The 13,034-nt window shown below is 44.3% G+C and overlaps 1 protein-coding gene across 13 annotated transcripts in view; it reads right to left on the minus strand.

Moving 5' to 3' along the window:
- The window catches only part of LOC143279788 (UDP-sugar transporter UST74c-like), a 30,728-nt gene extending 18,009 nt beyond the window's left edge, over positions 1-12,719 (minus strand). Inside the window, exons 1-4 of one of the 13 annotated variants that reach the window (XM_076583952.1) lie at positions 8,413-8,427; positions 8,180-8,237; positions 5,871-5,993; positions 1,463-2,604 (exon numbers count right to left, since the gene is read on the minus strand). In XM_076583952.1, the coding sequence (XP_076440067.1) occupies positions 1,463-1,659 (197 nt within the window). In that variant the 5' untranslated portion in view covers positions 1,660-2,604; positions 5,871-5,993; positions 8,180-8,237; positions 8,413-8,427. Of the gene's footprint in view, positions 1-1,462; positions 2,605-2,779; positions 2,803-5,870; positions 5,994-6,102; positions 6,278-8,041; positions 8,114-8,179; positions 8,357-8,412; positions 8,662-12,524 lie in introns of those variants that run through there. The other 12 variants (XM_076583954.1, XM_076583956.1, XM_076583951.1 and 9 more) reach the window with 12 other exon arrangements.
- Between the last annotated feature and the right edge of the window lie 315 nt (positions 12,720-13,034).

Raw genomic sequence — 13,034 nt, forward strand, 5'->3', positions numbered from 1 at the left:
AACACACACACACACACACACACACACACACACACACACACACACACACACACATTCACAAACACCATAAACAAACAAAGTTGATAAACACAGACACAGACACCTAAGATTAAATCAGATATTGTCATCAAAGTTACAGTGGTACTGGTATTTACAAGTACTCTTATTTTTTTTAATTATTTTATGCAACTGCACACAGACGGACCCACACAGACCTATACACGCACGCGCGCGCGCGCACACACACACACACACACACTGCTATACACGCTGCCCACGTGAAATGATGGGGATATCATTCCTTGCGTCAACTGGCACAGAAACCTGGTGTTCTGTGGCTCAGCACGACTAGACCTTGAGAGCTACGCCAGCCATGTATGTATGACAGTCAGTCGTGTCCGACTAAAACCAGGAGATCAAAGGAGGCAACTGCTGTCCCGACTGTTTGAACTCGAATTTGATTATAGTGGAAAGTGTCTTTCCCAAGTCATATATGTCCCCACCCTCTCGGCCAAGAGAGTTTAACTCTCTCCATACGAATGGCGAAAGAGACGACGTTAACAGCGTTTCAGCCCAATTACCATCATCAAAATATTGGAAGCGGAAGGCTCTTATACTGAAGAGGTGAATGTTGACAAAGAATACTACAATTCTGACGACGGAAGCTAAAGGTTGGATCATTCAGACACCCACTGGACATCCGAGGGGTCTGTGTAGAGGAGAAGAGAGGACTGGCCGTACTGAGTGAGTTAAGGACAGTCGGCGTTGGGGATGGTTTCCAAGGGCCAACTAGCTCCAAAGGCTGCAGCACAAAGACCCAGTGTACTCTTCCCTCCAAGCTTGAGAGTCACAGTCCTTCACAAGACTGGGTTTTAAATGATTTCCCATTGCAGTGGAGAAACCGTTGATAATACAGCTCTCACTTTGCATTTGGCTCAACTATAAACTTCTGTCAATCTCTGGCATAGCTTTTACATGCTGGTAGGGTCCATACAGGTTTACAAGTTAAAAATTCTACAACTTTTCCAATAACGTTTTTTTTCATGCCTTTTTTTTTTCAGTGACTGCAGATTGATTATTTTCCTCGCAAAATATATTTATTCTGTCATCGAAATGGTCAAATGAGAGGATAAAAATTTTACAGACATTCATGTGCTTTAAGTGCCTATTGTGGAACAGTCAGAAAGACACCATGTCTTAGTGTGACCCCACAAATGCACACAATCGGTCTGTCCTCGGAGTATATTGGATGAAACCATACAACTGCACATATACTGACACGATACACTTGGTGATGGTCACACACAATATTTGTGTATGCAATGCTGCTCGACTAGCTAACATTCTCTTTCAAATTCAAAGGGAAAAAAAACGCAACATTGAGACAGTTTGTGTGTGTGTGTGTGTGTGTGTGTGTGTGCGTATGCGTGTGCGCATTAATTTGTGCTGTGTGTGTACTCACCGATAGGACGTGAGCACCAGCTTGTTGACGAGAACGATGAGGGTGGAGCAGAGGGCGTAAAACAAGGCGGACAGCAGGCGGTGAAACACAGGGTACACGGGCTGGCTCCTGACCACAGATGTGTCCTCCTCCAGGGGAATCAGCCCCGTGGGTCTTTCACCTCCCACCTCCACGTCATCTTTCATTCTGGTCGTCATTGTGTGTGTGTGTGTGTGTGTGTGTGTGTGTGTGTGTGTGTGTGTGTGTGTGTGTGTTTCTTGTTCTTCGTCTTACTGCTCCTGCTAATTATTTTTCATTCACCAGTTGTTGTTTTTTTTGTTAGAAGCCGCTCCTTCCTTTTTTTTTCCACTGACAGCAGCGCGCGGAAATCAAGCAGTCATAACTCCGTACATCCCCAAGACGACAGAACGCATTACAAAACACCCCTACATACAGCTCGTGACGACTCGTCAAAACGAAGAACACAAAGTGATCAAAAACTGTCCTCAACACAATGACTGACGCCAGCCGTGAAGTCACTGACCGGTCACCAGACAAGCCACACACGAACTGACTGACGGCCCAGTAGCCGGCTCGGCACACACACTCACTCAATCGTCAGTTCTGAGATGGCGCCCTCTTCACAGGGTAGAATCAGCTACTGGCGGCACTAGACTGAATGCAGTACCACCAGGGCCGAGTGAAAGGAATACTTTCACCTAGTTCCTCTTCTTCTTTTTCCCTGGGATGGATGAGGGAGTGGGAGCGTGCAGAGAACCAACAGGTGAAGGCGAGTTTAATCTACAACCTCCTGACGGCAAACAGTGGGGGTGGAGACCTCAGACTTGTCGACAGACGAAGGGGTGACACCACTCTGTGAGTGCCGTGACTGCCTCTCACAAGGACGAGGCAGCATCGAAGTCTAAACTCGTAAGCTTGCTCTCTCTGAAGGTCAAGGTGTTCAATGGGTCTTTTTCTCGGTCTTGGTGTTGTGAAGTCCTTCGATGTGGAGTCGTGGAGAACGTGGCAGTGTCGACTGGAGGCCTTTATGTTATTGTAGAGATGATGCTGACAACGGGCGCGTGGAGGTGTGCATCATTCTGTGTTGTTGCTCGTGCCGTGGTGTGGTGTCACTGTCAGTGGTGGAAGGTCCTGTGGCAGTCCTGAAAACACAAGATATGCGGCAAGCGTTTACAACACCACTGTTGAACCTTACATAATGTGAACATAACACTCATTGACTGTTTGCTTTATGTGGTACGTAAATGCATTTATGTAAATGTCATTACTACACACATTTACACAAATACACTAAGTCATTTAAAAACACTGACATACCATCACAAACGCTGAAGACTAAGTACGGCAAGAAAATGTCCATCATATAGACGTCAGACAGATACTAGGAAGCCTTCGTCAATGTAACAGAATTCGTGCTTCCTGACTTGTTATTATTCATTTATTTTTTTCATTGAAAAAGGGTGGGGTAAGATAATAAATAAATAAATTAAAAAAAACAGCAGAGAAATGCCCCCCCTTGAAACGAAACGCATTTTCAATTTAAGAGAGTAAACAAACCAGCAAAGTATTTTTTTTTTTTTACATGCGGACATCCGGGCAAAGGAAATAAGTGTCAAAAAGAAAAGTGAAAACCAAATCATCCCAGCAGGGGAGACGTGGGGTTAGTGGGAGAAGAGAGAGAGGCAGATGGGGAGAGAGAGGGGGGGAAGAGGGGGGGAAGAGAGAGGGGGAGGAGAGAGAGGGAAAGAGAAAGAGGGGGAAAGAGAGAGAGAGGGGAGAAGAGAGAGAGAGTGGGAGATAGGGAGAGAGAGGGTGAAGATAGAGGTAGAGAGACAGAGAGAGATACACAAAGAAAGACAGAGAGACAGAGAAAAAGAGAGGGAGGGAGACACAGAGAGACAGACAGAGAAAGACAGAAGGAGGCACAGAGAGAGAGAGAGAGAGGGGGGGGGATAGATAGAGAGCGAGACACAGAGAGAGACAGACAGAGAAAGACAGAAGAAGGCACAGAGAGAGAGGGGGGGGGGTAGATAGAGAGCGAGACACAGAGAGAGACAGACAGAGAAAGACAGAAGAAGGCACAGAGAGAGAGGGGGGGGGTAGATAGAGAGCGAGACACAGAGAGAGACAGACAGAGAAAGACAGAAGGAGGCACAGAGAGAGAGAGGGGGGGGATAGATAGAGAGCGAGACACAGAGAGAGACAGACAAAGAAAGACAGAAGGAGGCACAGAGAGAGAGAGAGGGGGAGGACGGGATAGATAGAGAGCGAGACACAGAGAGACAGACAGAGAAAGACAGAAGGAGGCACAGAGAGAGAGAGGGGGGGGACGGGATAGATAGAGAGCGAGACACAGAGAGACAGACAGAGAAAGACAGAAGGAGGCACAGAGAGAGAGAGAGGGGGGGGGGCGGGATAGATAGAGAGCGAGACACAGAGAGACAGACAGAGAAAGACAGAAGGAGGCACAGAGAGAGAGAGAGGGGGGGGCGGGATAGATAGAGAGCGAGACACAGAGAGAGACAGACAGACAGACAGAGAGTGGAGCGGGGAAGGAAACGAACCGAAACGATTATCATTCCATGAGGACAGTGAACTAAGCACAGTGGATTCCTTTTTCTTTCTTTTTATACATTCAGTCTTCTGGGCATGATCATGTCTACATGAAAATGCATGTACGGGCCAGATTACATACATACGAAATGAGGGAAAGAAAAAAAAAGATAACGGAGAGAGAAGAGAGAGAGAGGGTGGGGGTGGGGGGTGGGGGTGTGGGGTGTGGGGGTGGAATACGGATACGGATGTTTTATTCAAAACAGTCCATGGCCCCTCATGAAAGGGTGATGTAAACTCGCATTACATACGTATACTTCATGTACAACAACAAGAAGAAAGTACAACATTTTAAATGCAAAAAGAGAGGGGGAGAGAGAGAGAGAGAGAGAGAGAGAGAGAGAGAGAGAGAGAGAGAGGGTGAAGATAGAGGGAGAGAGACACACACAAAGAAAGACGGAGAAAAAGAGAGGGAGGGAGACAGAGAGAGAGAGACAGAGAGAGACACACAGAGAAAGACAGAAGAAGGCACAGAGAGAGAGAGAGGGGGGGGTGAATAGATAGAGAGCGAGACAGAGACAGACAGACAGACAGAGAGTGGAGGCGGGGAAGGAAACGAACAGAAACGATTATCATTCCATGAGGACAGTGAAATAAACATCATGCATTCCCTTTTCTTTCTTCTTATACATTCAGTCTTCTGGGCATGATCATGTCTACATGAAAATGCATGTACGGGCCACATTACATACATACGAAATGAGGGAAAGAAAAAAAAAAGATAACGGAGAGAGAAGAGAGAGAGAGAGGGGGGGGGGGATACGGATACGGATGTTTTATTCAATACAATCCATGGCCCCTCATGAAAGGGTGATGTAAACTCGCATTACATACGTATACTTTATATACAACAACAAGAAGAAATTACATTTTAAATGCAAAAAAGAAACACACGAAATAACTCAACTACATAATTCTCTTCTAATTTTGAAAGCGTTGTTTTAGTAACTGCTAATTGCTTGATAACAGACTTACTTAGTGGATGATATTAACAGATACATTATCACATAATCTGAACACAGAGGGCTGGCTGCCCAGTATAATAGTTCGGACGAATTAACCGATCTTTAAAATTCATTTTAAACAGGACAGCAAATACAAAATGGGCTTCATTCTCTTTCGCACTTTCATACATGGGACAAAGAAGGTAATCACTATGTTGTCTACAGCGAAAAGGATGCACAAACAGGTCAGGAATTCCAAATCTAATCCTTGTCATAATCAATTTTGGATGTTTATACATGCTCACATATTATAAATCACTACGAGAAGAGTGTGTCAAACTAACTTGCATCTTGAATATATGACCATTTTTGTCAACGGCAGTCAGTAAGTCTTGAACGACGTCTACGAACAAATCCCTTTATTTCACCAACTCACACACACACACACACACACACACACACACACACACACACACACACAAACATGCATAACAGATATGCAACAAACATGCAGTTTCACAGATATGAACGCACAAATACACATAAACGTACACGTGCCCCGAGACACACACACACACACACACACACACACACACACACACACACACACACACACACACACACACACACACACACACACACACACACACACACACACACACACAATCTCCCAAATTACACTGCACCACCACACCCCACACCCCCACCCCCGCCCCTCCTCCACACACTCATTCCTAAGCTACGTATCGCAGCTTCTGGTAGTAAAATGCGATTCAATCTAAAGAACGAACACATTCTGAAGTCCATCTCAAAACACGATTTAAAAAAAAAAAAAAAATCCACCTTCTTACCTCATCAAACGGAACTGAACCAGCACAGTTAATGATATACCAGCTCCTCGCCCAAATAAATCCCAGAATAAAATACACCGTCCCACCTTGCAGCTCGATTTGTCCGACGATCTGGCACTGGTACTACAAACAATACACACGATGAACGCACGCAAACACCCACACACAACACACCGACCCAACCCAACACACACACACACACACACAGAGGAAAAATAGTGCAGGTACCGACACGCAGGCGTTGTGTCAGTGCACGGGACAGGACGATCGATCCTTGGCGGTTAGGGATGAGTGTGTTTGCCGTGCGGACTGCCGTGGGGACAGTGTGAGTGTCAGTGGCACCGCAACACACATGATGCACACACATGCCGTTCTTCGCTTTCTGTTATTGACCGGCATGCACTGTGTTTCACTCCTCCCCTCCCCCCTCCCTCCCACTTGTTTGATCCCTTGACGAGGACTGAAGGACGGATGGTGTTGCCAAGTGACGACGGACACCGGATGTTGCACACACACAAAAAAAAAAAAAAAATTAATGATAACGACGGATGTTGTTGCAAACGGATGTTGAAAATGGTGGTGAAGAATACTGCAATCTGTGACTGTCCGGTACTGGAAGTTGGTGATGATATGACGGATGGTGATAACGGTTTTTGTGTCGGCTGTTGCACACGATTGTTGCAAAAGGTGATGGATGCTGCAAACAAACAAACAAACAAACAAACAAAAAAAAGTGACGGGTGTCGTAAACAGATGTTGAAAACGATGACAATGCATGTTACAAACTGTGACAACAGATGCTATATACGCATTAATTGTGATGACGGATGCAGCAAACGGTGATGATGGATGTTGCGAAGTGTAACGACAGATGTTGCGAACAACAATGATGAACAATAGACATTCTGATGACGGACGTTGCATCTGCTGATGACGGGTGTTGCATTTAGTGATGACAAATGTTGCAAAGTGGTGACGGATGTTGCAAACAGTGATGCCAATGGCTGTGGCAAGCCCTGATGAGGGATGCTGTAGAAGGTAACTGTGGGTCGGTGTAGGTCTGCTGAGTTGACTGGTGAGAGGAATTTTTGTGTATGCTGAAAAAAGTATATATATATATATATATATATATATATATATATATATATATATAAGTTCGCTTCATTTTATTTAGTTAGTTTTGGTGGGGAGAATGAGAGAGGGGGGAAGACTCGGATGTGGGAAGGGGCAGAGTAATCAGGACCTTCAGTGGAGTATGTGTACACACACACACACACACACACACACACACACACACACACACACACACACACACTGTGTTTACTGCATAATAGCCTGCTGAAAAACGGAAACGTGTGTTTCGGAAAAGATAACCAAATGACAATTTCAAAACCGACTCGATCGTTCCAGAGCGGAAATGTTGTCATTCGCACGTGCGCGCGCGCGCCTGTGTTAAAGCGTGTATATTTATGTTGGTATTACCATTAACCGGGACAATAGGCACGTCTTACATATCCTGGTAATCACAAATGAAACAGAAACAACGCTTTCTTCAAAATCAACGCTAAACTTATTGAAAAGTAATGTAGTTTATACTCAGTCCATCAAGCTATAATGTCAAAGGTAAAACCCGTGTTTAATCTCTCTCTTTAAAAAAAACAAAAAAAACAAATACCCTCCCTCCCCCCGGCTGTCCCCCCCCCACCCCCCCAAAAAAAACCACGAAAACACACACACAAACACAACAACAACAACAAACGTGTTAAAAGAAATTAGGACATCCTGTTTGTAAAAGGTCGAGACGATTTTTTTTGTTTCCAGTACAAGGAGGGCTTTATTTCAGGTGCTGTGTGTGTGTGCGTGTGTGTGTGTGTGTGTGTGTGTGTGTGTGTGCGTGTGTGTGGTTTTGGGGGTGGGGGTGGGAGTCGGGGTCGTGGGAGGGGTGGGGTGGGGGTGGGGTGTCTGGATGGGTGGGTGAGTGTGTGTGTGTATGTGTGTATGTGCATATGCGCGCGTGTGAGCGCGTGTTAGCAACGCAAATGTAAAGTATATCACATGCCTCTCTGCGTGCATAGTTCTTAATTTGTAGGTATAAGAAGTATGCCTGGCACACGCGTGCCAGCGGTAAAACACAGCACACAGTTAAATAACGGCGATGTTCCCACATTCACGTTTTCCCCTTCAACTCTGTGTGACTGGCGGAGTGAACGACCGCGCCTTGTTGTGAACACTACTCATTCCGTCTGGAGGAGAAACAAATTGTGGATATTGCTTCGATAACAAATACACATGTCAGCCAAAAAACTCACCTTCGCTTTAAAACACACACACACACACACACACACACACTTGACTATGATGACCCGTCTGCAAAAGAAGCCGCCATTGTATCAGTTGTCAGCGCAAAAGAGATTCGTGCACAACACGGCAAAAACTGAAGACTTCCTCCGGCAACACACGCACCTCCGCACACACACACACACACACACACACACACATACACCACCACCACCACCAAGCCACCACCACGACGAACACATACTGACGACACACAAGTGCTGGTCCCAAACTGAACTCAGTGGCTGTGTGGCTGGTTTTCGTTTGTTTGTTTGTTTGTTTTTTTTACAGTTCGGTTTAAACGTTGTGGCGTGGTTGCTTAGGACCAGGAATATCACACCGTCAGCCTTGAGTTGACAACAAACCGGACTCATGTCAATCCTCACACCTCGTCTTCAGTCCACTGACACTTCTCTGCCGCTCAGTGTGTCTCTCTTTCAGTGTGTCATGTCTGTCTCTCTCTGTTATATTGTTTTACTCGAGCTTCGCAGTCTCAGCGAGTCAGGGCTACTTGCATTTAATTTAAAAAAAAAAAAAGAAAAAAGAAAGAAAGAAAAAAAGAAAAGAAGTGTGTCGTATCTCATTGCACACTCCGCTGTGTGTGTGTGTGTGTGTGTGTGTGTGTGTAACTGTTAACTGGCTGCAGTGAAAACTCGACCGGTGCACGCCCGCTGCGGATGGTATGGGCTGCCTGTCTGTCTCTTTTACACACACCGTCACACACACACACACACACACACACACACACACACACACACACACACACTGCATGTATGTGTGTTTAAAATCAAATCAAATAATGTTGCTTATAACCCATCCGAGCACAAAACGACCATTGATATGAATCGATCTTTTATAGCTGGGGACACGATTCATCACCTCTCATATGCAAGTCAGATTCTCTTCCCGATCATAAATATGCACAATCACACAGGTCGTTCTGACTTAGGAGGTTCATGACTCCCAATATGGGTAAGGTCTGAAAGAAAGGTCCACCGAAACTGCTTTAGTCAAGTGAAATAATTCTCGGTCGGTGTCTGTCCATGAGTGTGAGAACCGAAAGATTTGGACGGGGAGGAAGAGTGGAGGTAAGAGAAAGAGGAGGCTCATGTCTTGTTGTTTTCAGGTCAGCCGATCGCTGAGGCTCATTTCAGGGCTGAAAATAAAAGACGATGATCAAGAAGAAGAATAGGAAGATAATGGTGATGATGACATAAAGAATGGATGAGAGTGATGTTTAATCAAAAAGGAAAGAAAAAAGAAAGGTTTTCTTGATGACGAAAATGATGATGATGATGATGATGATGATGATGGAAAGATAATGATTAAGGAGATCAGAAAGATGATGGTGAAGATGATGATGATGATGATGATGATGGCGATGGTAGTTTTCAAGAAGACCGAGAAAACGACGACAACGATGATGATGGTGATGATAGTAATAGTGGGGGTGGTGGTGATGATGATCATAATGAAACTGATGGAATCCGAGATGCTTTGATACCTGCTCGCTAGGGCACACATGCCTAACACCTCTACGACAACTGCACTGCACGGCAAGGCCACAGAAATATACAAGCGGCCCACCTAAAAACGTCTGTGGGAAAGGCACACACAGATAGTGGCTGCTTAAAATCTACTTATAGTCCGTCCACCCAAGTTGGTAATTCCAGACTCTGCATGAATTTCTTTGCACAGTATTTTAAATGTCCAGATTATATTTTCATTATAACAACATATAAAATCAATCACATAGAAAACGGGGGAAATAAGAGAGAAATATTGTGCAATACATACAGCACACTGGAAGAAATAAACATAACTTATAAATATGTATATAAAAACAACAACAACAGAAGTGTGTGTGTGTGTGTGTGTGTGTGTGTGTGTGTGTGTGTGTGTGTGTGTGTGTGTGTGTGTGTGTGTGTGACACATACGCACGTAACACCATGAAAACCTAAGTATTCGTTCATGTAGCGCTCACACTTCTGCCGACACTCGCGAGTTAATAAGATCTGGGATTTGTCCCGGGCTCTCTTTCCGTTTATTAGAATAGACTATAGTTTTTTTGGTTTTTTTTTTGTTTTTTAACGGGGTCATGACGTCATTACTGTCGTCTGCTGCAGTTGTTTTCGGTGTGGACAAACGTAACGTCAGGGCTAAAGCCGGAATTTGGTTCAGACAGAAAATTAATGACAGTGCTAGCATAATTGATCATAATTATGTCAAACGCCCCAGTTAGGAAAAAAAAAAAAAAGCGAGCTGGAGGAGACGATGGCCACTACACCGAGGTAATATCGCTATGCACGAAATTTGCCTTCAAGAAGGTCGGTGAGTTAATTTAAGGATATTAAAACAAGAACGAGTGTTTGGAATGTATGTATTAATCTATGACACATAACATAAAGTGCTGTCAATTAATAGTTTGCAAGACGTATAAAAGTGCGAATGGAAGCGCGAGATTACACATACAATGGAACTGAGCCATTGTTTTTTTTTTGCTTTGCTCGCTATCTTTCATATTCATTGTTTATTGCTTCATGCGTCATGTATTTTACTCCGCCTTCGCGCACAAGCGTGTGTGTGTGTGTGTGTGTGTGTGTACATCGTGCTGTTCCCCACAAAAAGGTTGAAATGTCCTTCAAACAGAGTTCATTATTTCTTCCTCGTTCTAACTTGAGCTGAAGTTGGTTCTAGAGTTCTTTATTTCGTCCTCAGCCCTACCTGTCTGCATGTATGCTGTGCTTCTCAATAGTACATGCATTGTTCACCAGAAACGAAAGTTTGTTCAGTGCAGGCCGAAGCCCCCTCTGAATTGTGCACACAATACTGAACTGAAATAGACATAAAATGTACTTCAAACAAATCACATCCTTTCGTGTTGTCCGCACCTATCACACATGCGCACGTCTGATGAATGAGTGGCAATTTGTCGTCTCAGAATATATTAAGAGCTAGCCTCTCAAATTATATCTACAAGTAATTACATAACATCAAAAAGTAGCTTTTTCGATTCATCATTCGTAAAATCCCATGAAAAATTACATGCGTTTGCACAGAACCTACAATGGATGTACGCGATAGGGAAATTGAAAGACCGAGAGTAGGGATGGGAAATAGAGATCGTGCACTATGGACACACACACACACACTCACGAACGCACGCAAAAGTAGCCTCTATTTTATATGCTTCTAGACAGTTTAGTCCGAAACGATTTTAGCGACATTGTACAATGACGGCGTTTGTTGAAAGTGCCATTTACTCGACTGGAGGGAATAGTGTTAATTGTGAACCCCTACGTGCAAGACAATACCATGTACTGCGGTTCAGAATGGAGGCCTTCTCAGTCACCTAGTACTGTTGAATGTAACTGTTGATATTTGGCTCGGCATCAAACAGGAGTATGTAGTCACATGCTATGGACATCACAGTCCCATGCCGAACTGTTAACTGAGGTCTAGCGTGTTTTGCAAGACATAAGACTACATTCGATAGTTGTACGGCTCCACTCCAACAATAATGATAATAATGATAGTATTTATATAGCGCTGAATCTTGTGCAGAGACAAATCTAAGCGCTTTCACACCAGTCATTCACACGCTTGCATAACTCTGAAGAAACTGAAGACGAGGAAGAGGCAGGGGAGGGAGGCTATCTTGTGAAGAGGTGATCAGGGCAATGGAAAGTTATCAATTTGATGGGTAGACTAAGAAAATTCCAGGTGTGGATCATCTATCATTTTAATCATCAAAACCTATGCATGACTCTGGGTTTTACTATTAGTAATAGGGACCATCGTGGAAACGAATGATACGTATGTCGGCAGATTGTTTTCAATATTGGTTGCCACAATGTCAGACAGAAACCGGCGAATATAACATGTATTTTACAGTTCAATATGTACTGGTCTAATTTGTCTGGAATCATTCACTAATATGTAATTAGGATCGAACTCTCTCTCTCTCTCTCTCTCTCTCTCTCTCTCTCTCTCTCTCTCTCTCTCTCTCTCTTTCTCTCTGTCTCTCTGCGTTAAAGCTCCCGTTATTCGATATCACATTCATTTGCAAGGTAAATCTATGTATAACCTTCAACAAAACCATTCGTGTAACTACATGTGAAGCTTAACAACGATAACTGAAGCGAAGGATAATGGATAACTCAATATTTCGACCATGTTCTACATGAAATAAACGGAACCAAAAGAAACGATACTGTCAAAAGACGATCAGAAAGTCATCAGGTTTCCAGACCTTCAAGACATGGGTATACTATGCTCCAAGAAGAAAATCCGAGAAAATGATTTGCAAACACTCACCTGAAAAAACAGCAACAAAAACCGACACTCCTGGCGATCTCTATCCAGTATATCCTCTGTCTTTCACAAATCATCATCAGTTGTCGCGACACCGTTCTTAAAATTTAAACATGGTCCGCTAAAATTCACTGTGGAAAATCTGACATCTAGGAAGATTTTCTGCAGATGATCTGACGGACTTCGCAGCCCGCTCAAAAACCTGCCTGTTGTGTGTCCACCGGTCCTTTTGTACGCACCACAGGGTATGCCCCACCAGCAGTGAAGCGTGACAGACAGCATATCTGATTTCGGATCTTCCCCACCGGACTGATGCTGTCGGGAGAAGGGGGAGGGGGCAAACTCTCTCTCTCTCTCTCTCTCTCTCTCTCTCTCTCTCCCAGCGGGGGGAAATAAATGATAAATGCCTCGACAGGGTCCCTGACAAAGGTGAGACTCGCACACACACACACACACACACACTCTCTCTCTCTCTCTTGATTGATCAATGTTTCCAATGGCCCTCATTCAGTA

This window comes from Babylonia areolata, chromosome 3, assembly GCF_041734735.1.
Source record: "Babylonia areolata isolate BAREFJ2019XMU chromosome 3, ASM4173473v1, whole genome shotgun sequence".
NCBI classification, from domain to species: Eukaryota; Metazoa; Mollusca; class Gastropoda; order Neogastropoda; family Buccinidae; genus Babylonia; species Babylonia areolata.